Source organism: Podarcis vaucheri (assembly GCF_965113315.1).
Source record: "Podarcis vaucheri genome assembly, chromosome: 8".
NCBI classification, from domain to species: domain Eukaryota; kingdom Metazoa; phylum Chordata; class Lepidosauria; order Squamata; family Lacertidae; genus Podarcis; species Podarcis vaucheri.
Genome location: NC_138766.1, coordinates 91,939,404 through 91,966,366, shown reverse-complemented (window position 1 = coordinate 91,966,366; position 26,963 = coordinate 91,939,404). Strand labels below are relative to the sequence as shown.

Sequence of the window (26,963 nt, the reverse complement as noted above, 5' to 3'; positions counted from 1 at the left end):
TCCCAACCAGCTTCTAAATGTTTTCCTGTGCTTTTTCCTTTCCCCAGGCTGGAATGGGTGGAAATCATCGAGCCTCGGACGCGGGAGCGCATGTACGCCAACCTGATCACGGGGGAGTGCGTCTGGGACCCCCCCGCCGGCGTGCGCATCAAGCGCACCAACGAGAACCAGTGGTGGGAGCTCTTTGACCCCAACACCTCGCGCTTCTACTACTACAATGCCTCCACCCAGCGGACCGTGTGGCACCGGCCCCAGAACTGCGACATCATCCCCCTGGCCAAGCTCCAGACCCTGAAGCAGAACACCGAGTCCCCCCGGGCCTCCACCGAGAACAGCCCCGGGCGCAGCAGCAATGTCAGCCGCGAGGGCAGCACCAGCTCCTCCCAGGAGCAGGAGCCGGAGGGCGGCGGGGACAAAGCGCAGGACCAGAGCCGGACTCACCGACAGCCCTCCCAGTTTGCCACCGTCAAAGAAGAAACGGAAAGGTAACCTTGCTTTGCGGCGGGTCTCTGGTTTTCAGGGCTTTGGGAACCTGTGGCGGAAGCCACAGGTCTCTGGTTTTCAGGGCTTGGCAGCACGGCCTAGTGGGTGGAGCTGTCTGAGCAGAGGCTGGGTGTGCTCTGAGCTCTGCCCAAGGACCCTGTGGAGCAGGGAGGAATATGAGATTTGGCTGGTGGGAAGGGCGCAATTAGGTGTTTTTAATTTTCTTTTCTTGTTTTTGCACACTCCTCCATGTTTGCAATCCGAAGCTCACTTCATCCCCCCAAAAAAGTTTTTGATTTGAGTTTCTACTGAAATGAGGCTGCATTTTAATGTTGTACAGTGGTACCTCGGGTTGCATACGCTTCAGGTTACAGACTCCGCTAACCCAGAAATAGTACCTCGGGTTAAGAACTTTGCTTCAGGATGAGAACAGAAATCGCGTGGCGGCAGCAGCAGGAGGCCCCATTAGCTAAAGTGGTCCTTCAGGTTAAGAACAGTTTTAGGTTAAGAACGGACCTCTGGAACGAATTAAGTACTTAACCCGAGGTACCACTGTACTTCAATCTTGTTTTTAAGTTGTATTTTAATCAATTGTTTTTATACCTGGTGTTAGCCGCCCTGAGTCTTGGCTGGGGAGGGTGGGGTATAAATAAAATTATTATTATTATTATTATTATTATTATTATTATTATTATTATTATTTCTGCTCTGCAGTTTTCTGGGGGTGGGGGTTGCTGCAATTGCTCTGCCAGTCTCAGGATGGCACAGATGGGGGATGGCAGAAGTTCTTGGACTGCAACTTCCACCAGCCTTGGCCAGCAGTCGGGGTGATGGCAGTTGTGGTCCAGCAAATGTCTGGATGGTCCCTGCCTTAGAGACTTCTAGCCACAATGAACCAACAGGGTCGGACTCTGCATCCATAGGCTTCAGCCTGCCTTGCCTGTCTCTCCTGCTCCCTCTCTTTGTATCTTCCTTCCCTTCTGAGCCTCCCCCAAACCTTTCCTAGTCTTTCCTACTCCCCCCCCCATCCTGTCCTTCCTGGAATCTCCATCCTGCGAGGATTTTCTTTTTTCTTTCCCCCCCCCAAAAGATATTTATTAAAGTTTTTTTAAAATATAACAATGAAAAAATAAAAAAATAAAAAGAAACAAAATACAAAATACAACATAAAAACAATTAAAAAACAAATAATTTTCCATACCATATCTTCCTTACGCTTATTTCCCCAGACCTCCTCATACCTCCCTTCTTTGTATTCCACTTCAATTTGTTGGTTCAGCAAATCCTTACCATTAAGCTTTTACCCATTTGTAAACCTTTTTTTTCGTATCTCCTAAACATCCTGCGAGGATTTTCACCTGCATCTCTCTAGTGGGATAGTACTGAATCAGTGGCAAGTGCCCTTCTGACTTGCACTCTTTTAAAGACTCGAGGAACGAGGTTATCACTCCTCTTTTATTGTCCATCCTGGGTCGCCCAGCCACTGCCACGGCGTCCTTTCTCTTGGCAGATCAAGATGAGCAGGTGACAGCAAAGGTTGCAAGGATTTCAGCAGGGGGGAATCAGAATAAGATCCACTATGCAACTGTTGATTCAAAACCCTAAAATCTATTTTATATAATTGACTTTTTATTTCTATTATTTGTATATTGTATTGCGGTTTTATTGCTATGGCCGGTGGCTGACGCAAGTAAAGATTCACTCATTCATTCATTCATTCTCTAGCGGGATCCAAGATGCCAGGGTCCCCTGTTTTGCAAAAGCGGGCCTTGTCTCTGAGGCAGTGCAAAGCTAACTGGAATGCGGGCAGGAGACTTTAATCTGCTGCACAGATGGCCCTGCTCCCTCCTCCCACCGCCTCCCCTTTTGCAGGCTGCAGCAGTTTCCTGAAATGCACAAGGAAGAGGTGATGGTTGTTTTCCCGTTCTCAGTTGATGCCGGCTGGTGCACCACAGCTCTGCCTGCTTCTGGTACCTGCCTTGTTTGCAGATGGCTTGCGAACCTATAATCCTGCCCAGGCAAGGAGAGCTTCCTCAGAGCAGGCTGTGGTGAGACACAAAAGCTGGAGTGGCTTTCTGGAGGCGACTGAGAAAGAATGGCCGGCAAAAACCCTGGTCGCTGCAGCCTCAGAGCCACAGCGATCTGGATACAGAAGGAGGACTTCCTTCTCGCTAATTTGAGCCAGAGTACGACATCTGAGCCGCGCAATCCGCTTGAGACGGCGCACAGTGATCATTAATATAATTAATAATAGCAATTAGCCGATCAGTGTCAGTAGTAATTAAAGATCAGCTGGGAGGAGGCAACAGGTGGCTTTCCGCGGGGGTCTTCCCTTGTGCCCGACGGGGTTGCTGTGATTGCTCAATTACATCTGAAGAAGTGCGCATTGCGCCCCCGGCAGGAGCAAAGTTGATCTTGTGGGGCAGGGGGAAAGGGGTGCACTCGGGCGCAAGCACAGCGCTGGCAGAGAATCTGGCCTAACTGTGTGCCAAATGGTTGGGATGTGTAGGAACAGAGGATGCCAGCCTGGGGGCAGCTGCAGGGTGCTGCTGGTCAGGCCAACCCGCAAAAAACCAGGAAGCAGCAAAGCAGCGGTGTTTGCAGGGGTGCAGGCCCGCTGTAAAATCCCCACTGCGTCATAGTTCCTGCTGAGTTGCCTCTGAAACGGCCTCCGTTCCTCTTTCTAAGGCTCATCTTGGGATTTGACTGGGACAGATCTCCTTTGGCGCATCCCACTTCATGCGATGGCTGGAGCTTGATTCATTTCATAAAATTACTATGCTGCTTGGTTGTAGAAAACACCTCAAAGCAGTTTACAGAAAAACAAAACAATAAGAATAAGAAAAATAACAGTGATTTGACAAAGGGTTGAAATAGCAATGGACTAGAAGCAGATTGAAACTCAACCCAAAACCTGGGTAGTCTTGCCTGAACAAAAATGTTTTTATCAGGGGCTGAGAAGAATACAGTGACGGAACCTGCCTGGTCTCCATAGGCAGGGAGTTCAAAGTGCAGGGGCTGCCACGCTAAAAGATGAATCTCTTATAAACGTGGAGTGGATATTATGAGGCACCTGTAACGCTGCCAGTTCCCCTAATCGAAGCAGTCAAGTGAGCTTCTGTGGGGTCAGTTGTTGTTGTTTAGTCGTTTAGTCGTGTCCGCCTCTTTGTGACCCCCTGGACCAGAGCACGCCAGGCCCTCCTGTCTTCCACTGCCTCCTGCAGTTTGGTCAAACTCATGCTGGTAGCTTCGAGAACACTGTCCCACCATCTCGTCCTCTGTCATCCCCTTCTCCTTGTGCCCTCCATCTTTCCCAACATCAGGGTCTTTTCCAGGGAGTCTTCTCTTCTCATGAGGTGGCCAAAGTCTTGGAGCCTCAGCTTCAGGATCTGTCCTTCCAGTGAGCACTCAGGGCTGACTTCCTTCAGAATGGAGAGGTTGGATCTTCTTGCAGTCCATGGGACTTTCAAGAGTCTCCTCCAGCACCAGAAGTCAAAAGCATCAGTTCTTCGGCGATCAGCCTTCTCCGTCTCCTGAATGGTTTTCTTTTAGGGCTTTTCCTCCAGTCTTCCTGTTTGTGGTGTATTCACCCTGATTTGTTTCCAGAAAACTTAAGGCGTAGGTTAGACTCTGCCTGGTCTTCGTTGCGCATTTGTTCCGTTTTGCTTGCTGGGTGGTTACACGACCATGATTTGCTTGCGGTGTGTTCACAGGTCTTTCCAGTGACCCACTCTTTCACCGCACACTTGGCAATCCATGTCCCCATCTCCTTCCTCACTGCAAAAACACCCCCCCCCCAAGCAAGTGGATGTGTCGCGGCGACAGAGCATTTTAATTACGCAAATGTATATTTCTGATAGGGACGCGGGTGGCGCTGTGGGTTAAACCACGGAGCCTAGGACTTGCCAATCAGAAGGTCAGCGGTTCGAAACCCTGCGATGGGGTGAGCTCCCGTTGCTCGGTCCCTGCTCCTGCCAACCTAGTAATTCAAAAGCACATCAAAGTGCAAGTAGATAAATAGGTACAGCTCTGGCGGGAAGGCAAACCGCGTTTCTGTGCGCTGCTCTGGTTCGCCAGAAGCGGCTTAGTCATGCTGGCCACATGACCCGGAAGCTGTACACCGGCTCCCTCAGCCAGTAAAGCGAGATGAGCGCCGCAACCCTAGAGTTGGCCACAACTGGACCTAATGGTCAGGGGTCCCTTTACCTTTACCTTTATATTTCTGATAGGATCTTGAATCACTTCCACAAATTATGATGGTTCGGAGGCACCCAAAATGGAGGACAAGGTCTCTTGGTGGAGGAAATGCCCTCGGCTTCTGCCCGCCCTGTGGAGCCCAAGCCCAGGGTGGGGTGGGGTGGGATAAGCCAAAGGATGCGGCAGCTGCAAATTGAAAATGGATTTTTGATAGCCATGATAGCGTCTTGATGAGCGGATCAGCTGCCGAACCCTTTTCTTGATGCCTCCCCTTCCGGTTCCAGGAGGTGCGTTTGCAGCGCAGGTCTGCCTTTTAATTTGGCTGTCGGATTATTACGTTTGTGAGAGTGTTTAGCACAGCCTGCAGCTGCACCTACTCAACGCGGAGGAAAATAAGCATTATAATTTCATCACGTATCATTTGTCTGCCTAAGCTTTTGTTTCTGAGTGCCAGAGAACATTCTCCGCGGTTTCTGGAACGCCAGACGGTATAATTTGGTTTTTTTTCTAGCTTGGAAATTCTAAGAAGTATAGCCTTTGGTGTTCAGAGGACTGAAAAACTCCAAAATAAACCACCCCACCTTCTATCACACTCAATGAATCCAAAGCCCCACTTTTGGTACAAGATGCCAGCCTCTTCCATTTCTGCGCCAGGCGGCCGTAGCTCTTTGCTCAGCAAGTTTCAGCAGAGATCTCTCTTTCCTAATTGCTCCTTAGCCAAGTTCAGAACTAAGGTCAGCGTCTCTCGGCCACATGGCTGGAGGCAAATTAAACCCGGGGGAAATTACGAGGGGGGAAAGAAGAAACACGCAAAAGGCCCCCCCCTTTCCCCCTTTCTCTGTCTCTGTTTACGGCTGGGGTTGATGGGAGATGGAGTCCCAAACAGCTGTAGGGAGCACCAAGTTGGGAGGAAAGGGCCGTTATTTCCTGATGCCCCTTTCAGCTCGCGTTTGCAGTTATACTTTAATTTGTCCCTCCTCGCCACAGCAGCCTTGCAGATAGATGAGGCTGGGGCACAGTCGACATGTTTTGGGAGCAGGGGATACATGAAACTGAACATCTCATAATCAACGTCATCTCTTGCTTGCTGCGCTGATTGTGGTGAGAGACTCATTTCAGTCCTCTCCCTCTTTTCCTTTCTCGTTTTGGTTTCCTCCAACTTCCTTATGGTCGAGAAGAGCACGGAAATGCCCTTGGTGTGGTTCTGTGGAACTCCCCGCCGCAGGAGGCAGGGGTGGCCCCAATCTAGTGTTGGGATGCGTCCGGGGAGACGGGGGCATTTGGCAGGCCCCCGGCTGGCTCCAGCCACCGGCCGGCGGCCGGGCAAACTCTGGTTCTCGGAACAGCATCAAAACTGTAGTACACAGCCTCAGAAGCCTTCAGAAACTTGAGCATGCTATAATCAGCAGAGTGAATAACTCTTCACAACGGAAGAGGCGGACAGAGGCAGATGTAAGCATATTTACAGGCATTTATTCCGCATCAGGAACAAAGGAAAAACATGTCTGCTTCCCTTCGTGTCTAAGCAAAACAGCAGTATAGCAAAAGCAATATACGACGGAAGTTCCCAGCAGACTGTGCTGGAAGTAAACAGACATGTAACATACAACAGTCCACACATCTGTTCTAAAGGTGGAATGGAACTATATCCTAACACTTTGTTGTTGTTTAGTCGTTTAGTCGTGTCCGACTCTTCGTGACCCCATGGACCAGAGCACGCCAGGCACTTCTGTCCTCCACTGCCTCCCGCAGTTTGATCAAACTCATGCTAGTAGCTTCAAGAACACCATCCAACCATCTCATTCTCTGTCGTCCCCTTCTCCTTGTGCCCTCCATCTTTCCCAACATCAGGGTCTTTTCCAGGGAGTCCTCTCTTCTCATGAGGTGGCCAAAGTATTGGAGCCTCAGCTTCACGATCTGTCCTTCCAGTGAGCACTCAGGGCTGATTTCCTTCAGAATGGAGAGGTTTGATCTTCTTGCAGTCCATGGGACTCTCAAGAGTCTCCTCCAGCACCATAATTCAAAAGCATCAATTCTTCGGCGATCAGCCTTCTTTATGGTCCAGCTCTCACTTCCATACATCACTACTGGGAAAACCATGGCTTTTACTATATGGACCTTTGTTGGCAAGGTGATGTCTCTGCTTTTTAAGATGTTGTCTAGGTTTGCCATCGCCTTTCTCCCAAGGAGCAGGCGTCTTTTAATTTCGTGACTGCTGTCACCATCTGCACTGATCATGGAGCCCAAGAAAGTAAAATCTCTCACTGCCTCCATTTCTTCCCCATCTATTTGCCAGGAGGTGATGGGACCAGTGGCCATGATCTTCGTTTTTTTGATGTTGAGCTTCAGACCATATTTTGCGCTCTCCTCTTTCACCCTCATTAAAAGGTTCTTTAATTCCTCTTCACTTTCTGCCATCAAGGTTGTGTCATCTGCATATCTGAGGTTGTTGATATTTCTTCCGGCAATCTTAATTCCGGCTTGGGATTCATCCAGCCCAGCCTTTCGCATGATGAATTCTGCATATAAGTTAAATAAGCAGGGAGACAATATACAGCCTTGCCGTACTCCTTTCCCAATTTGGAACCAATCAGTTGTTCCATATCCAGTTCTAACTGTAGCTTCTTGTCCCACATAGAGATTTCGCAGGAGACAGATGAGGTGATCAGGCACTCCCATTTCTTTAAGAACTTGCCATAGTTTGCTGTGGTCAACACAGTCAAAGGCTTTTGCATAGTCAATGAAGCAGAAGTAGATGTCTTTCTGGAACTCTCTAGCTTTCTCCATAATCCAGCGCATGTTTGCAATTTGGTCTCTGGTTCCTCTGCCTCTTCTAAATCCAGCTTGCACTTCTGGGAGTTCTCGGTCCACATACTGCTTGAGCCTTCCTTGTAGAATTTTAAGCATAACCTTGCTAGCATGTGAAATGAGTGAAATTGTGCGGTAGTTGGAGCATTCTTTGGCACTGCCTTTCTTTGGGATTGGGATGTAGACTGATCTTCTCCAATCCTCTGGCCACTGCTGAGTTTTCCAAACTTGCTGGCATATTGAGTGTAGCACCTTAACAGCATCATCTTTTAAAATTTTAAACAGTTCAGCTGGAATACCATCACTTCCACTGGCCTTGTTATTTGCAGTGCTTTCTAAGGCCCATTTGACTTCACTCTCCAGGATGTCTGGCTCAAGGTCAGCAACCACACTACCTGGGGTGTACGAGACATCCATATCTTTCTGGTATAATTCCTCTGTGTATTCTTGCCACCTCTTCTTGATGTCTTCTGCTTCAGTTAGATCTTTACCACTTTTGTCCTTTATTATGGTAATCTTTGTACGAAATGTTCCTTTCATATTTCCGATTTTCTTGAACAGATCTCTGGTTCTTCCCATTCTGTTGCTTTCCTCTATTTCTTTGCATTGCTCGTTTAAGAAGGCCTTCTTGTCTCTCCTTGCTGTTCTTTGGAAATCTGCATTCAATTTCCTGTATCTTTCACTATCTCCCTCGCATTTTGCTTGCCTTCTCTCCTCCGCTATTTGTAAGGCCTCGTTGGACAGCCACTTTGCTTTCTTGCATTTCTTTTTCATTGGGATGGTTTTAGTTGCTGCCTCCTGTATAATGTTGCGAGCCTCCATCCATAGTTCTTCAGGCACTCTGTCCAGCAAATCTAAATCCTTAAACCTGTTCCTCACTTCCACTGTGTATTCATAAGGGATTTGGTTTAGATTGTATCTTACCTGTCCAGTGGTTTTTCCTACTTTCTTCAGTTTAAGCTTGAATTTTGCTATAAGGAGCTGATGATCTGAGCCACAGTCAGCTCCAGGTCTTGTTTTTGCTGACTGTATAGAGCTTCTCCATCTTTGGCTGCAGAGAATATAATCAATCTGATTTCGATGTTGCCCATCTGGGGATGTCCATGTGTAGAGTCGTCTCTTGTGTTGTTGGAAAAGCGTGTTTGTGATGACCAGCTTGTTCTCTTGACAGAACTCTATTAGCCTTTGCCCTGCTTCGTTTTGATCTCCAAGGCCAAACTTGCCAGTTGTTCCTTTTATCTCTTGATTCCCTACTTTAGCATTCCAATCCCCTATAATGAGCAGAACATCCTTCTTTGGTGTCACTTCGATAAGGTTTTGTAAGTCTTCATAGAACTGGTCAATTTCAGTTTCTTCAGCACCAGTAGTTGGTGCATAAACTTGGATTACTGTGATGTTAAAAGGTCTGCCTTGGATTCGTATCGAGATCATTCTATCATTTTTGAGACTGCATCCCAGTACAGCTTTCGCCACTCTTTTGTTGACTATGAGGGCCACTCCATTTCTCTTACGGGTTTCTTGCCCACAGTAGTAGATATGGTAGTCATCCGAACTGAATTCGCCCATTCCCGTCCATTTTAGCTCACTGATGCCCAGGATGTCAATATTTATTCTTGCCATCTCATTTTTGACCACATCCAACTTACCCAGGTTCATGGTTCTTACATTCCAGGTTCCTATGCAATATTTTTCTTTACAGCATTGGACTTTCCTTTCGCTTCCATGCATATCCACAACTGAGCGTCCTTTCGGCTTTGGCCCAGCCGCTTCATCAGCTCTGGATCTACTTGTACTTGTCCTCCGCTCTTCCCCAGTAGCATGTTGGACACCTTCCGACCTGAGGGGCTCATCTTCCAGTGTCATAACTTTTATATGCCTGTTGTCTTTGTCCATGGAGTTTTCTTGGCAGGGATACTGGAGTGGCTTGCCGATTCCTACTCCAGGTGGATCACGTTTGGTCAAAACTCTCCACTATGACCTGTTCATCTTGTGTGCCCTGCTCGGCGTAGTTCATAGCTTCTCTGAGTTCTTCAAGCCCCTTCGCCACGGCAAGGCAGTGATCCATGAAGGGGATCCTAACACTTAGATGGCTTTAAAAGAGAAGGAGAGGGCTGTGAGGGTGACTAGCCAAGACGACTACTCTCTGCCTCCACAGTTGGAGGCAACAATCTGTGAATCCCAGTTGCTGGAAACCTCAGGAGGGGAGAGTTGCTCTTGTGTTCGAATCCTGCTTGTTAGTTTCCCATTGGGGCATCTGTTTGGTGACCGTGAGAACAGGATTCTGGCCTACATGGGCCAATGGTCTGATCCAGTAGGGAAGGCTGAGCCGGGAGACGAATCCCAGGAGGCTTCTCTAATCATCACTTGATGTAGAGCGAAATAAAGAGGAGATGATGAAAAGGAGAGTGGTCAATTATTCAGATGCAAAAATAAAAGGTTTAAGGCTGCACTGAAGGATCTGCGGCATGTGAGAGGCCACTGTCTCGCTGAGCAATGAACCAGGGAGTCTCAGGTTCGGATTCTGCCGTGTCAAGGAGTTTGCAAACTTCGGTGTTTAGTGCACCCTCTGCCGTGGTCCACTGGGTCGGACCAATGGCCCATCGAGTCCAGCCTCGTGTTCTCACAGTGGCCAAACAGATGCCTCTATTGGGAAACCCGGAAGCAGGATTCAAACACAAGACCCGTGGTTTCTAGCAGCTGGCATTCAGAAACATTTCTGCCTCCAACCGTTGTGGCTAGTGGCCATCGACAGCCCTCTCCTCCCCCATGAATTTGACCAATCCCTTTTTAAAGCCACCTGGGTTTGGCCGTCACTGCCTCCTGCAGCGGTGAGTTCCACAGTTTACGTGCCGCGCGAAGAAGTAAATTCCTGGCGGTTGCTTCTTTTCCCCCAACTGCTCCTAGGCATTGCTTGGTTTATAAAAAGAGGTACTGTAGTGGGGGGACCGCTATGCTTAGCCGTAAATTATTGAAAATTCATTCCTGCTGGGAGCTTGTGCATGCCTAGGGTGCTGGTGGGCAAACTGTATTTATTTGGTGAAAGGGGAAAAGATGCCCAGTTTATGTCCAGAGACACTCTGTTAACTTAGCAAAGACTGTGTGCAGAGTTTGGGGCTGAGCCCTGACATAAATGTGCCGATTTATGACATAGATGCCTCCGGGGGGGTTGCTCTGCGAGCTGTTTTTGCTGTGCTCCTGATCCCTGCTTGAGATGCAAGTCAGAAGATGCATGGATGGATTTCTGAGCATGGTGTTTGCATCCCTTTCTGTGGATAAAAGGAACAGATTTGATGATTTACTGACTCCTTTCCACTATGTCCTACTACATTTATTGCTCGTATTTTGCTTCAAAATCCTTAGACTCTTCAGGACCCTTCAGGCATGTCCAAAGTCCATTTGGGGGCCTAATCTGTTGATATTGTAGAGTCCTTTGCACAACGGAATGATGAACAGTACGTGCCACATGCTTAAAGTTGCTTTATTCTCAGTTCAGTATTGAGAAATTACAAACATGCATCTTGCCTCTGCGGGAGCAGAGAAGCAACCGTCCTTCTCCTCGGAATAACGAACACCGAGAGAACTGTGAAAAACAGGAAACCAGTGTACGTCACATCCAGCTTCCCATTCCCGTGGGAAAACCCAACAGTGCTCTGACTGTGGAATGTAAACATTGTCTTGTGACAAGCACTTCGCTGCACAGTGAAGAGAGCAGAAACCAACATCCTCCCCCTTTCTGTGAACATCACTGGGCAGCGTGTTCGTACAATATCAGTACAAACCCAACTTCTGTACATAGGTACAGTGTTGATCCCTTGATACAATCTTGGACAATACATCAGCAGGAATTTCATTACCTGGCATATAGGACACCGTTACGAGTCCCTTCTGAATATGTTCCCTAGCATGTTGCACCTTCAATTGCAAGTGCTTCGTGCTTTGCTTACAACCTTCCGAATTCAGCAAAGCCAAACATGCTTTGTTGTCCTGGTAAACCTGGATTGGACATTTGACAGGAATTTTCATGTCTTTGCACAATTGTAACAACCATTCACAATCCTTAAGTGAATAAGATAGTGCATTCAGTTCAGCTTCACAAGTACTTAAGCTAATTGTTGTTTGCTTCTTGCATGACCAATCAAATAGACCCTGATTGTACATGTAGCAAACTCCAGACGTACTTTTCCTGTCTGTAGTGTCACTTCCAAAACTTGCATCTGCAAAAATCTCAAGACCACCAGACTTCTGATTGTTAAATCTCAGTCTGTAATGCATAGTGCCTTTCAAATAGCGTGCTATGCGTTTTAAAGCTTTCCAATCCTTAACAGTAGGATTGTTGACTTTTCTGCTTAGCAAATTACAGCTAACAGCAATGTCAGGTCTTGAACATCTGGCAATGAAGTTTAGCTTGCCTAGCACACTTCTGTACAGTGTAGTGTCAGAAAATGCTTCTTCAGTGTCTTCTACCTGATAACCTGTTGTCATCGGTGTGTCTACAGGGTTAGCATCCATCAGGTTTAGTTTGCTTAACACATCAGCAATTTTCCGTGACTGGTGTACTAGAATGTTACCACTTTGGTCTTTCTCTATTTCCAGAGATAGGTAGTTGTTTACCTCACCAAGATCTTTCATGTCAAAGTGCTCTTTCAGTTGAGCTAGGGTGTTATTATACATTGTGACATCTTTCCAAAAGAATAAAATATCATCAACATAAAACAAACAATACAGCTTCTTTTGCCCTTCCTCTTTGACAAATACACATGGATCAGCTTTCCCTTGCTGAAAACCTAGAGAAAACAATGCTTCAGTGAGTTTTGTGTGCCAACACCGTTCACTTTGTTTGAGACCATAAAGGGACTTCTTTAGAGCACAAACAAATCCCTGTTTTACCTGTATGCCATCAGGTGGAAGCATATAAAGTGATTCACCCAGAGATCCGTACAAAAATGCTGTATTTACATCGTGGTGACTAATGTGAAGATTCTCCTCTGCAGCTAGCTTGAGCATAAGCCTAATGCTCTCATATCTCACAGTGGGTGAGTAGGTCTCGTGATAGTCTTCACCTGGTACCTGTGCAAAACCTCTGGCTACCAATCTGGCTTTGTGTCTGACTATCTTGCCATTTTGATCTGTCTTCGCTTTGAAGACCCATTTGCTTCCAAGCAGTTTCATTCCTGGAACTACTGGAACTAGCTCCCAAGTTTTGTTCCTTTCCAAGGAATCAAGCTCAGCCTTCATGGCATTTAACCATGGCTCAGCTTCCTTAGAATCCAAATCCTGGATTTCTTGGAAACTTGAAGGTTCAAATACCTTCTTGGAGCTTTTAACAGCTGCTACTGCTGTCTTAGCAAATTAATCAGCAAATCTCTTTGGAGGTCTGCCTTTTGTGGCTCTTTGTGACCTGCGAATTAGCCTTTGGTCTTCAACACTCTCCTCTTCCTTCTTGGGAGAAAAGTGACCTATTGTGAACAATGGTTCTTCCATTTCCTGATCAGAGCTTTCAGAGGGTCGCATAGAGGCTTTCGCGCTCTTGAAATCCTCTGAATTATCCGATTCAGTTTCAGACTCAGAACCAGAACCTTCATCAGTGGGTGTGGGTTGTTGTTGCTTATCCTCAGTCTCATCACTGTCATCAGGATAACATTGGAAAATTCCCACGTTCTCCCCCCACTTGGCATTGTACTCAACACTTCTTGTGAGCTTAATTGTCTTAGAGTCAGTCATCATTATTCTGTAAGAACCTTTCTGATAACCTAGAAAGATACCATGCAATCCACGTTTGCCTAACTTGGAGCTTTGTGGTGAATGAATCCACATGTCAGAACCAAAAATTTTCAAGTGTTTGATGTATGGTTTCTTGCCAAACATCTTCTCATACGGGGTACAACCAATCGCTGAAGATAACCTGCGATTGTAACTGTAAACAAAACACGAGAGAGCTTCGGCCCAATAACTCTCTGGAAGATTGGCATCATGCAGCAAGGTTTTTAACCCTTGAAGCAATGTTTGATTTGCCCTTTCGCAAAGTCCATTCTGCCATGGCGAGCGAGGACTGGACAAATCGTGTTGAATTCCTTTCTCAGTCAGAAAAGCTTCAAACTGCTGAGAAGTGAATTCTCCCCCGCGATCTGTGAAAAGAATTTTTATCTTCTTACCATGCACATTATCCAACCAAGCACAGAATTCCTTGAACCTTGGAAAAGCCTCTGATTTCTGCTTGAGGTTGTACACGTAAATATACCTGGAAAATGCGTCAATGAGAACCATGAAGAACCTATTGCCACCCAAAGAGGGCGATAGTGGACCAACTAAATCAGCATGAACAATCTGGTATGGTTCTGTAGCTTGCCTACTAGACACCTTACCTTTCGCAGCCATTTTCACCTTGTTTGCTGCGCATGCCTTGCACTTCATGTGGTACCTGCAGGGTTTAATAGTCATACCTTTAACCAAGGTGGGCATTTTAGATACTGCCTCAAAATGCAAATGACCAAATTTCCTGTGAAAATCATGAATACATCCTGCATGCAAACTTTTGTTAGAACCTGCAATGCAACAAATATCATTCTGCACAACATCATCATAATACAAAACAAACAAACGATCAACACATTCAGCATGCAATACATAATCGTCTTTCTTTGTGATGGTGCATTTCTTGTTCTTGAAGGAAACATCAATGTTCCGTTCATTCAGCTGCATCACACTTAGAAGATTGTGTGTGGCATCTGGAACGTACAGTACATCCTGTATCGATAAGTCCAAACTGTGAAGAACAACAGTTCCGTAGCCTTGACTGGGGATCGTGTGGTCATCCGCCTGGTGAATCGCACCTTCCTGCGGTGTAAAAGACACGAACAGTCGCTTATCGTTGCACATGTGGTGGGTAGCTGCTGAATCAACAACGAAGAAAGATCTAGACGTCTTCTGGACCTTTGCGACGTTTGGAGTGAAGCGTGAGACCATTGCCTTGTGCTGCGTTGTCCTGGACACCGGACCTTTGCCTTTGCTTTGGCCTTTTCCACGCGATGAACTTCCGCTGCGCTGCTCTGTTTTGGCCTTGGAATATCTGCATTCCCTCTTCATATGGCCTAGACGTCCACACGAGTAGCATTTCACTGCCTTCAAAGCTTTGGCGCCCTCTGGTGGTTCCACTGCACTCTGGGATGACGTCTGTGAAGACTCCCCCTTACCCATGCAGCTAGCACCCCGGCGATCTGCTTCATTCTGGATCACGGCAGTAACATAGGCTACTGTGAGCTGAGCAGTTGGCTGAACAGCAATCTGAGTGGCAACGGACTCCCAACTTGGACCCAAAGAATGTAGTATCATGAAGGAATACACAGCCTCTGGAAAGTTGAGTCCTCTCTGTTGCAGCTCATGTCTCAGATTCTGCATCTCCATCAGGTGTTTACGCACATCTCCACCTTCAGCAAGAGCCATGCCATGCAGCTTGGCATAGTAGTACATTGAGGAACCAGCTTCTGTCCTCAAGTGAGCCTCTCTTAAAGTGTTCCAAATTTCTTTGGCTGTGGTCTTTCCATGCAACAGACAGAGCTCTTGTGGGGATACTATCAATGTAAGTGTTCCCCTTGCTTTGGAATCCTTAGCAGTCCATTCATCTGTAATTGGAGCTGGGGGGTTGTCTGTAATAACATTAAACAGACCCTCTTTCCGCAGAATTGCCTCTGCATAAAGTACCCACTCCGTGTAATTTTTCTTATTGAGCTTAGGAATCCCAAAAGCTTCAACCAGCTTTGCATTATCCATCATAGCTGCTTTAATCAAGCTGCGTCACAGTACTGCAGCTTCTTCCAAAAGCACTTTTAAAAAGTACTTTCGCTTTCTCAGCCATTGCCTGTATCGCGGCAAAACGGCTTTAAAAGTTCAAAGTCCAGCCATAAAGCCATAAACTAGAAACTGGCAGGCTGCTCCGGGCAGCATGAGCACATACCTTCATCAATCAAACTTGACGCGCAGAGCAGATAACGCGATCCGTTCCTCTGTACCTCTGCCGGCATTCCGACTCTGCTTCTGGAGTCTTTGTTCCTCAGTTTGATTTACGTCTTTCTGGGCCCGATAACCAATATGTTGATATTGTAGAGTCCTTTGCACAACGGAATGATGAACAGTACGTGCCACATGCTTAAAGTTGCTTTATTCTCAGTTCAGTATTGAGAAATTACAAACATGCATCTTGCCTCTGCGGGAGCAGAGAAGCAACCGTCCTTCTCCTCGGAATAACGAACACCGAGAGAACTGTGAAAAACAGGAAACCAGTGTACGTCACATCCAGCTTCCCATTCCCGTGGGAAAACCCAACAGTGCTCTGACTGTGGAATGTAAACATTGTCTTGTGACAAGCACTTCGCTGCACAGTGAAGAGAGCAGAAACCAACATAATCCGGCCCCAGTGGCAGTTTATTTCCTGTGGTAAAATCCTTTAAAAAGGTCAACAACTTCGATCCTTCACAGCCCTTCACTTCATCCAGTCATCATCATCATCATCAAACCTTTTATTGGCATCACATACAAACATCCAAAACAAATCAATACAGGATTACCACTTCCCCAGTGGCACAAAACATTTGCTAAAATAAAGGAGGAGTATTCATCAAATATAGTAAAAGCTATGGTTTTCCTAGTAGTGATGTATGGAAGTGAGAGCTGGACCATCAAGAAGGCTGATCGCCGAAGAATCGATGCTTTTGAATTCTGGTGCTGAAGGAGACTCTGGAGAGTCCCATGGACTGCAAGAAGATCAAACCAATCCATTCTGAAGGAAATCAGACCTGAGTGCTCACTGGAAGGACAGATCCTGAAGCTGAGGCTCCAAGACTTTGGCCACCTCATGAGAAGAGAAGGCTCCCTGGAAAAGACCCTGATGTTGGGAAAGATGGAGGGCACAAGGAGAAGGGGACGACAGAGGACGAGATGGTGGGACAGTGTTCTTGAAGCTACCAGCATGAGTTTGACCAAACTGCGGGAGGCAGTGGAAGACAGGAGGGCCTGGCGTGCTCTGGTGTGCTCATGGGGTCACAAAGAGTCGGACACGACTCAACGACTCAACAACAACAACATTCATCAAATCTTATCATTATGGCCACGGGGGCTGATGGGAGTTGTAGTCCAAAACACCTAGAGGGCATCAGGTTGGCGCCAAGGACTCCCCAGGCAGCCTCACTTGCGTCCTCAGCTCTCCTCCTCCAACTCCCAACAGGCTCTTCATTCCTCCTCTCCTTCCCTCCCGCCTCACCGACTCCCCGGGATGGCTTTTCATTCTCTGACACCCGTCAGCGGTGACATAACTATTTTCTCCCTCCTGCAGGTGACAACAAAGAGACCCTTGCAATCCCGGCACATCCTGGGAGTTAATTGCTTCCTCCCTTTCTCACAAAAGGCCCATTTTGTCACTTCTTTTGACATGGTATGTGGGTCCTTGACTTTTTCCAGGGTGCTTTTTCTTACTGCTTGTCCTGTTGTTGTCGTTTCCCCCTCCCGTCTCCTGAATTCTTGCTGCAAGACTTTCCTTATTGGCAAGTTTGCCCCAAATGTCACTGTTGGCGCCAAGACCTTCAGTGCTCTTGTCTCTCTGGAGTCCTGAAAGAGGAGGTGAGGGTTGTGTGGTGAGCCTTTGGGCACCGAGACAGAAAAGAGGAGATCCATCTGCTTAGCCACTGGCTGCATGTTGTATACAGCTGTCCATGGAGGCGCAGGTCAATTCTGTGTCCAGGGCAGCTGTTTACCAGCTCCATTTGGTACGCAGGCTAAGACCCTCACTGCCCGCAGACTGTCTCGCCAGAGTGGTGCATGCTCTGGTTATCTCCCGCTTGGACTACTGCAATGCGCTCTACGTGGGGCTACCTTTGAAGGTGACTCGGAAACTGCAATTAATCCAGAATGCGGCAGCCAGACTGGTGACTGGGGGCGGCCGCCAACACCACACCGCCGAGACCATATAACACCGGTCTTGAAAGACCTACACTGGCTCCTAGTACGTTTCTGAGCACAATTCAAAGTGTTGGCTCTGACCTTGAAAGCCCTAAACAGCCTCGGTCCAGTATGTTAAAAACAATATAGCGTCAGATATTAAAAACTTCCCTAAACAGGGCCGCCTTCAGTTGTCTTTTAAAAGTAAAATAGTTGTTTATTTCCTTGACATCTGCTGGGAGGGCGTTCCACAGGGCAGACACCACCACCGAGAAGGCCCTCTGCCTGGTTCCCCGTAACCTCACTTTTTGCAGTGAGGGAACCACCAGAAGGCCCTTGGTGCTGGACCTCAGTGTCCAGATTAGATAATGGGGGTGGAGACGCTCCTTCAGGTATACAGGACCGAGACCGTTTAGGGCTTTCAAGGTTAGCACCAAGACTTGTGCTTGGAAACGTACTGGGAGCCAATGAAGATCTTTCAGGACCGGTGTTATATGGTCTCGGCAGCCGCTCCCAGACCCCAGTCTAGCTGCCGCATTCTGGATTAATTGCAGTTTCCGAGTCACCTTCAAAGGTAGCCCCACGTAGAGCGCATTGCAGTAGTCCATTAAGAACTTTCTGAGAGCAAGAGCTGTTTGACAGCAGAACGGACGACCTCAGAAGGTGATGAATCACTTTCCTTGAAGGATTTTAAACGGAGCTTGGATGGTCACCTGCCAGAGATTCTTTAGCTGTGATTGTTAGACTAGATGACCCTCGCGGGTCCCTTCCACCTCTGCAATTCTTTGATCCTGTAATGGTTTGGCTCGGCATTTGGGAGCTTCTTATATATCCCTGTCCCCTCTCGTCACCCCATTTCTTTCTCCCAGGAGCAGAAGTTGGCAGATTAGCAGGGCTGTGCCGAACCGCCTTGTCTCTTGCTGAGCTTTTCATCCTACTGTAGTCCCCACGCCCCAGGTGGGGTCTTGCACCCTGCGTTGTGGGGAAGGGGTTGCGACCGCGCCTGCCCTCTGTTTTGATCTTCGGCTCTCTGAAGCTCCACAGTTGGAAGAGATCAGAGCGCCTGTGATGAACTGGAGGCTAATGGTCTTTTCTTTATTTTTGGGCTTTGCTTTGCCGTCTCACCGCGGCTGAAGCAATTTGACATCAAAGAGACAAAACCAGGAACAGTTTGTAACTGAGGCTGATGGTGCTGCTGCTGTTTCAGGGATCCTTCCCAGCTTATCCCCAGAGCTTCCATTTCATGCTGGCAAATCCGTCAGGCTTCTTGGGGTGCAGGAAGGGAATAATGAAGATTTCTGAAAGCACTGACGCATAAGAAACCTTTCCCTCCCCGCGTTCTCAGCCCTGCCGGGGTTGCTGTTGACAGCAGATTGCTGTTCCTCCGCTTTCCCAAGGCTCCCTGCCGAGAAAGCATGGTCCGTACCACTTGCTCAAACATGTCGGGCTGTTTTCCTTCTTCAGGGCAAGCTGCCAAGCGGTGTCTGGAAAGCCAATTGACAAGTCTCTTTCCAGCAAAGATCTTGGAGATCAGCTGCCCTGGCTGGGAGTTTGGGGGAAGGAAAGGATGTGGCTGAGAGGTTCGTTGGGCCAGGCTTTGCCAGGCACCAAGTCTTTATTATGGCAGGGCCTTGGCCTCTGGAACTCCCTGACAGCGGAGAACTGCTTGGCATCACCCCTGCTTTCCTTTAGATGTCATCTAAACAACTGTACTGTACTTCTGTAATGTGATTTATTAATTATTTTACCAACCAGTTTTTATCTATCTGCAATTATGTTTAACTGAAGCCCCCCCCTACCCCCCCCCCCGCTGTTTACTGCCCTGTTATATTTTGGTGAATATTCCAAACAAACAGGCTCATAAATGAATAAAGGGGCCTGTCTCCCCCAAACAGCTCGGACTGAGCACCCTCAGTAATCACATAATGTTTAATCGAAACAGAAAAGAAAAAAAGAGGGGAGGGTTTGCTCTGCAGAACAACCTGTACTGAGGTTCTTGTGTTTAGCGGGGGGCGGGGGGGCAGGGGCGAGGAGCACGCTGCAACATTTTATTGCAGCCCCACCTTCTTTTTGTGTCTACACTGCAGCAGCTGCCCCTGCGCCCAAGAAAAATGGATTTTTGGCCCTGTGGTGGTGTCGGCGACAATTTTGTCAAAGCTTCAGCAGAGAGAGAGACAAACGGGCCGCTCAGCCTCAGCTAAAACCACCAGCCCTTGATTTTTCAATATCCTTAATTGTTGCTGATTTTAATTATTTAAGGAGTATATAAGACTATAGTGTAAAAATGATATCATCCTAGCAGAACTGAATGATACTTGCGTATAATAAATAAATGGAATAAACATCTTAGAGGAATATATGGAAAAAGATATAAAACAAAGTGCATAAACCGCTTTGAGGATTCACTGTAAACCTTGTGTGCTAACTAACTCCCTGTTTGGGCTAAAAGGTAAAGGGACCCCTGACCATTAGGTCCAGTCATGGCCGACTCTGGGGTTGTGGCGCTCATCTCGCTTTATTGGCCGAGGGAGCCGGCGTACAGCTTCCGGGTCATGTGGCCAGCATGACTAAGCCGCTTCTGGCGAACCAGAGCAGCGCACGGAAACGCCGTTTACCTTCCCACCAGAGTGGTACCTATTTATCTACTTGCACTGCATGCTTTCGAACTGATAGGTTTGCAGGATCTGGGACTGAACAACAGGAGCTCACCCCGTCACGGGGATTCGAACCGCCGACCTTCTGATCGGCAAGTCCTAGGCTCTGTGGTTTAACCCACAGCGCCACCCGCGTCCCCCCCCCGTTTGGGCGACTGGCCCCAATTGGGAGTTCTAGTTTGAAACTTCTGTAGGGTGCCTGGCTGGCAAAGGCTGATTTAAAAGGTCAAGGATTAGCAGCCATCAGAGCTTCCGGGCTTTGAGTCCTGTTAAGGAGGCTGACATTTTTATCTACCCACCTCCCAGGAGAAGAACCAGCGGCTTCCCTCCGGCCAGGCTCTCAGGCTGAGCGATCATTTTGCCTTCTTGCAGGTCCCTGTCACTGCGAGGTGTTTTTTGTGCTTTCCCACTCCTGCCTCCATCCATCCCTGTCCAAACCTCTTTAGCATGTTTGCTTTCGGAAGCACAATACCTGTCAAAGCTCAGCACCGAAGGTGACATGCAGCGTTGCCGGAGACTGGGGAGGTGGGGGAATCATCCATCGGGGAAAGCAGGGTCTGGGCAGCATCTCTTGGGAAGCGGTAGATTTTCACGTGCTGTAGAACAAATGTGCAGCATTCATGGCCAAGGGATGGGAAGATCAGGAGGCTCCAAAAACAACAGATTGGCAAATTCAATTACGGGAATTTGTGGAGATGGCTCAATTGACTAGCAAACTCAGAGGAAACTCAAAGCAAAAATTTGCGGGAAAATGGGATGGTTATAGAAGATGCATTCAAAAATACAATAATAGGTTTGACTCCGTGCTAGCGTTTGAGTGACAAAGGAGGTAGATAACAATTAAGGATTTATTATGTTTTCTGAATGTATTGGAAAGTTTATATAGAAAGGTTTATTGTTTTGTGTACATTCAATTGTGAGATAAAACATATGCGAAGGGACTTGACAGGAAGTCAAAGTTGAAGAAAAGATCTTGTAAGATAAAAGGGCAAAAAATATTTATTTTCATTATCATCATCATCATTATTATTATTTTCTCTGTGTGTGCGGGTGTGTGTTTTGTATGGAATGGAAATAAGACGGTAAATAACAAATAACAAACAAAATATTGATGTATGTAATTTTTATTTCTCAATTATATTTTGTGGTAGTATGGTTGTAATGGTTTTTGTAACATAAAATTCAATAAAAATTATTATTTTATTTTTTAAAAAAAGAACAAATGTGCACCATTACTAGATTGAGGGAAGTAATATTCTGCCTTGGTCAAACCCCAACTGGATTCCTGTGTCCACTTCTGGGCACCACAGTTAAAGAAGGATATTGACAAGCTGGAATGTGTGCAGAGGAGGGTGACCAAGATAACCAAGGATCTGGAAACCAAGCCTGATGAGGAACGGTTGAAGGAGCTGGGTAGGTTTAGCCTGGAAAAGAGGAGACCGAGAGGAGATAGGATAGCCATCTTCCAATATCTCAAGGGCTGTCCCATGGAAGAGGGAGCAAGCTAGTTTTCTCCTGTTCTTGAGGGTAGGACATGAGCCCATGGCTTCACGTTACAAGGCAGGAGATTCCGGCGAAACATCAGGAAGAACTTTCTGACAGTAAGAGCTGTTTGGCAGTGGAACAGAGGACCTTGGAAGACGATGGAGTCTTCTTCCTTGGAGGTTTTTAAGCAGAGGTTGGATGGTCTGGACTCAATGACCATTAGGAATCCCTTCCAACTCTACATTTCTAATATGCAATGATTTCAACAGGGTCCTGCTTTTTTAAAATACGAAATTGTAAATACAGCTGCAGTCCTGTTCAGCTCCTTGGCGTTCCTGCTTGTGATCCGCACACAGTCGAGCTCTTTTACGGCCCCTTTTCCATTTCAAGGGGAGCGTTTTTTAAGGACCTGCTTGCTGGTCTCGTGGAAATGAAACAAGACTCATGACTAACAACAACAACAATGACTTATTAATTATACCCCACCCATCTGGCTGGATTTCCCCAGCCACTCTGGGCAGCTTACAACACATAAAAACCACTGGAAAAACATCAACCATTAAAAGCTTCCCTAAACAGGGCTGCCTTCAGATGTCTTCTAGAGCAGCGCACGGAAACGCCATTTACCTTCCCGCTGGAGTGGTACCTATTTATCTACTTGTACTTTGACGTGCTTTTGAACTGCTAGGTGGGCAGGAGCAGGGACCGAGCAACAGGAGCTCACCCCGTTGCGGGGATTCAAACCGCCGACCTTCTGATTGCCAAGCCCAAGAAGCTCAGTGGTTTAGACCACAGCGCCACCCGCTATATAAAAAAACATTTCTGCCTCAACCTTGCACAACCTTGGAGGCTAGTAGGCACTGGTGGGCTTATACTCTACAAATGTTTGCAAGCTGTCTCCCCCCTCTTTAAAGCCAACCAAGTTGGTAGCTTGTCGCTACACCTTGTGGTAGAATAACAGAATCGTAGATTCATAGGGAATTCCAGAGTTTTAACTGCATTCATAATGCAATTTACTCCTTTTCTCTGCTCTGTATCTCTGAAATTTCAGATTTGTTAGATGACCCTCGTCAGGTCCTAACATTGCGAGGGAAAGAGCCCCCCCCATTCATGGTTTTAAATACCTCCATCACGTGCCCCCCCCCTTTTCTTGTTCTATACAATGGGTAGAAGCTGCAAGAATCTAATATCCGGCTCAGTGATAAAATCTTCGCAGCTGAGCTTCTGACACAGTGTCCTCCCAAATAATTTCAGGTCTGCTCCTGCGGAGGCAGATGTTATTATGCGGGGAGCCTGCCCACAGGTTGTGCGGATGTGCTCAAAAACATGGAATAGTTTATTAATAATCCCCCCCCCAAAGCCTGCTCAGCTCTCGTGGATAAGGCTGAGTGTGTAGTGATCTGATTTAAAAGCCATAAAAAGCTAATAAAATGTCTGAATGGATGCAAAGCATAAAACCCTGTCCGTCGCTACAATCCACCGGGGTTTATAGTACCCACAGCTGGCTTTTAAAAATGATTAATAAAAATATTTTTATATCGTGCAGCCAATTTGCTGCTCTCCCCCCCCCCCACGATCCAGTTTAGCATTTTTACCTGCAGGAATATGCCCTCAGACACTAGCTGTTACCTCTTGGCTGGTTGGGCGGCCGAAGGATAGAGAAAGGAGTGTGAATGTGTGGAGAAACTAGGCTATGTAAAAAAATTCATTAGTTGTTCCACCCAGTTTTTTTTCTGGCCCTGAGCGTCAGTGGCCCATGGCCCTCAGAAGGTTTCCTGGAAGGAAATGTGGCCCTCGAGCTGAAACACACAGGTTCCCCGTCTGAGAGGAGCAAGCCAGCAGTAGATCACACTCTGCGGAGTTAACTCTTCATTAGCAAGAACGCAACCTGCACAGACTTGTTGGAGTGCCAGGCCTAATGAGCAGCTCATCCCAGTAGGTCTTGCTCAGGGGCCAGCAAACTTTTTCAGCAAGGGACCGGCCCATTGTCCCTCAGACCTTGTGGGGGGCCAGACTATTTTCTGGAAAAAAATAATGAACGAATTCCTATGCCCCACAAATAACCCAGAGGTGCATTTTAAATAAAAGGACACATTCTTCTCATGTAAAAACACGCTGATTCCCGGACAATCCGTGGGCTGGATTTAGAAGGCGATTGGGCCAGATCCGGGCCCCGGGCCTTAGTTTGCCTACCCATGGTCTTGCTGCATGGATCAGAAAGTACCATACTTTTCTGTGTATAAGACGAGGTTTATTTACTCTAAAATAATGTTAAAAAACGGGGTGTCCTATACACAGATAGTGCGTTGGGGGATGAGTGTTTGGTTGCAGCCGCGAGCAGGAGCTTGTCAGCAGCGATTTTGTGGGTGATTGGTGGCTGTGTCAAGTGCTCCTTTGGATTTGCTGCTGCTGCTGTGGTAATTGGGTGGGTGATTGGTTGCTGTGGCAAAGGTTGCTGTGGATTGGCTGCAGCTTTGGCAATTGGGCGTGCGATTGTCGTCTGCTGTTGGTGAGCGGGCATGCGCATGTTGGCGAGCAAGTGATTTGTCAGCGTTTGTTTGGCAATCCTCCCCCCAAACAGCTCAACAACTCTGCCCAATCCTCCTCCCATTTTCTTAAATTTGAGTCCCCCCAAAATAAGGTAAAGGTAAAGGTACCCCTGCCCGTACGGGCCAGTCGTGTCCGACTCTAGGGTTGTGCGCCCATCTCACTTAAGAGGCCAGGGGCCAGCGCTGTCCGGAGACACTTCCGGGTCACGTGGCCAGCGGGACAAAGCTGCATCTGGTGAGCTAGCGCAGCACACGGAAACGCCGTTTACCTTCCCGCCAGTAAGTGGTCCCTATTTATCTACTTGCACCTGGGGGTGCTTTCGAACTGCTAGGTTGGCAGGCGCTGGGACCGAGCAACAGGAGCAAACCCCGCCGTGGGGATTCGAACCGCCGACCTTTCGATCGGCAAGTCCTAGGCACTGAGGCTTTTACCCACAGCGCCCCCCGCGTCCCGCCCCCCAAAATAGGGGTCGTTTTATACACAGGGGCTCATTATACATGGAAAACTACTGTAAAAGTCCCTTCCTCCACAAAGCCGTCTTAAGTCCCCTCCTCTCCAGGATTCTTCCCAAGCAATCACAGACTGAGCCTGCATGACGTCAACCTCTCCTCTGCCCTTTTCATGCCTCTTCTGGTTCTGGGAGACCAGGGGAGAGGGGAGACACCCGTGATTCTGTATCAGCCTGACTCATAGAATCCTAAAGTTGGAAGGGACCCCAGAGGTCATCTAGCCCGAACCCTCTGCAATGCAGGAATCTCAGCTAAAGCATCCTCAAGAAAGAAGGGCATTTTCGCTGGCTAGGTTTAATTCAAATCCATCAAACCTCCTTTGGGGAAGCTTCTCAGGCAGGGTGGAAGGAGAAAGAACTTGCCCTTGTGAAGACCACCTGGTGGAAACCCTTACACATATGGTTCTCAGTTGTAAACTATATGCTGATCTCCGTCAGCAATTTCTAGATCAACTCTATATCCCCAAATGAAAACTAGAGTCGGAGGTCATACATGTTCTATTACTGGGGAATGATCAGGAGCTCACCAAGTTAGTGGCTAAATATCTCTATTTGGTTTTTTGTCATCGAAATACACTGCAGACGTCTGATCTCCCTGAAGACCAAGAGATGTGACGTTAGACTGCTCTGCCTCCTTTCTTTTAGCAAATGTTTTGTGCCACTGGGGAAGTGGTAATTCTGTATTGATTTGTTTTGGATGTATGTATGTAATGCCAATAAAAGGTTTGATGATGATGATGATGAACTAAAGCATCCAAAATTCATCTCCTCCTATCTCTTTTTGGAAATAATTTTTATTTGGTTTTACAGATATAAAATTATAACAATACAAAATGCATATCCATATTTCGAGATTTCCCCCGAATCTCTAGACTTCCCACCTTCCCCTCCTATTATAAACCTTTTCAACGGCATATTATTTCATCATCCAAATTATACGTCTCTCCATTTTGTTGTCCATAATATCTTCTACGTAACAAGTGTTATTACAATCCTGCTAATGTTTCCATCTGCTTACAGTGGTCTCTCAAGTAAATTATGAATTTCCCCCATTCTTTATTGAATTTTTCGTCTTCTTGGTTCCTGAGCTTTCCAGTCAGTTTTGCCATTTCGGCATAAACCAACAGCTTAGTTTCCCACTCCGGTAGGGACTTTATCTCCTTTCCATCTCTGAGCTAGTAGCATCTGTGCGGCTGTCGTTGCGTACATAGAGTCCCTTCTACTCCTTTGGGATTTTGGTACCTCTCATCTCTTCCTCTTGACCTCCTTCCTCCGACTCTCCTGCTTCATCTTCTGCCTCTGATTCTGCACTTCTCTCTGCCACCGACTCTCCCAGCTCACCAAGTCCTGTTACTTCTTTAACTTCCAACACCTCCTTTCTCCAATCGTCTCCCTCTGACCACTCATGGTTGTCCCACCCCAGTTGGTTCCTGCCACCGTTCCTCTGTGTTCAGCCAGGCCATGACATCACTCCTGCTTTTGCTGGCGCAATTGCTGGCCATGGAAGTCACACATGTGTCTTCACTCCATGGAGGCACAGGGACCCAGGATTTGCATGCGCGCAGGAGAGAGAAAGGAAAGGGGCTAAGTGATTTCCTTTGCAGCGCCCTTGCGAGTTGTAAATCTAAAGCTCGGAAGCCTCATTAAAATTAAGCTTCTGTCAGAGCTAATTTTTTATTGCCACTTCTTTTTTCTTTCCTTTTAAAAATATCCATCCCATTAGAACAACTCGTTTCTCTCTCTTTGTTCTGGGAGCATCCCCTAATCTCCCTCATTAACGCAAACACCTCCATTGGCAGATCTTTATCTTAGCCGGTGCAGTTTCTTGCTTTGTACTTTTTAATGCATTAATGTGTTTTGAAGCTCTGTAAAACCGCTTCACTAATTATTTGATTGGGGCTAACGAAGCGATTTCGCTGGCGGTCACGTGAGAAACGAGACAGATTCACACGGGGTTTTTGTGTGTGTGTTTTTTAACCACAGGTAAGCCTTGAAGCCCAATTCACTCACCCACACACTGGGAATAGCTTGCTTTGCTCAACCTCGTTATGCACCTAGACCTTTGCAGGAGCTTCGTGTCAAATCAAATTCCTTATGTATTGGTGTTCATTTATAATGTAACTGCTTTCAATTTTGTTTTATACTGAGCTTTTTAAATGTATGGAGTGTGTTGTGATTTTAACCTGCTCTGAATTTGCTTTCGGCGATGAAGAGTAGCCTTATAATGTTTTAAATAGATCAATAAATCAACAAATCTATTGCTTGCCTGGAAGGATAGAGAAGAGTTGAGTGTACCGCCTAGTCTATTGTAACACTTCTTCTTCTTCTTCTTCTTCTTCTTCTTCTTCTTC

General features: G+C 47.1%; 1 protein-coding gene across 3 annotated transcripts in view; it reads left to right on the top strand.

Annotated features, from left to right (window-relative positions):
- ARHGAP39 (Rho GTPase activating protein 39) overlaps positions 1-26,963 on the top strand; it is a 215,865-nt gene that overhangs the window by 102,031 nt on the left and 86,871 nt on the right. For all 3 annotated transcript variants that reach the window (XM_082235535.1, XM_082235536.1, XM_082235534.1), the window contains exon 2: positions 48-485. In XM_082235535.1, the coding sequence (XP_082091661.1) occupies positions 48-485 (438 nt within the window). The remainder of the gene's footprint in view (positions 1-47; positions 486-26,963) is intronic.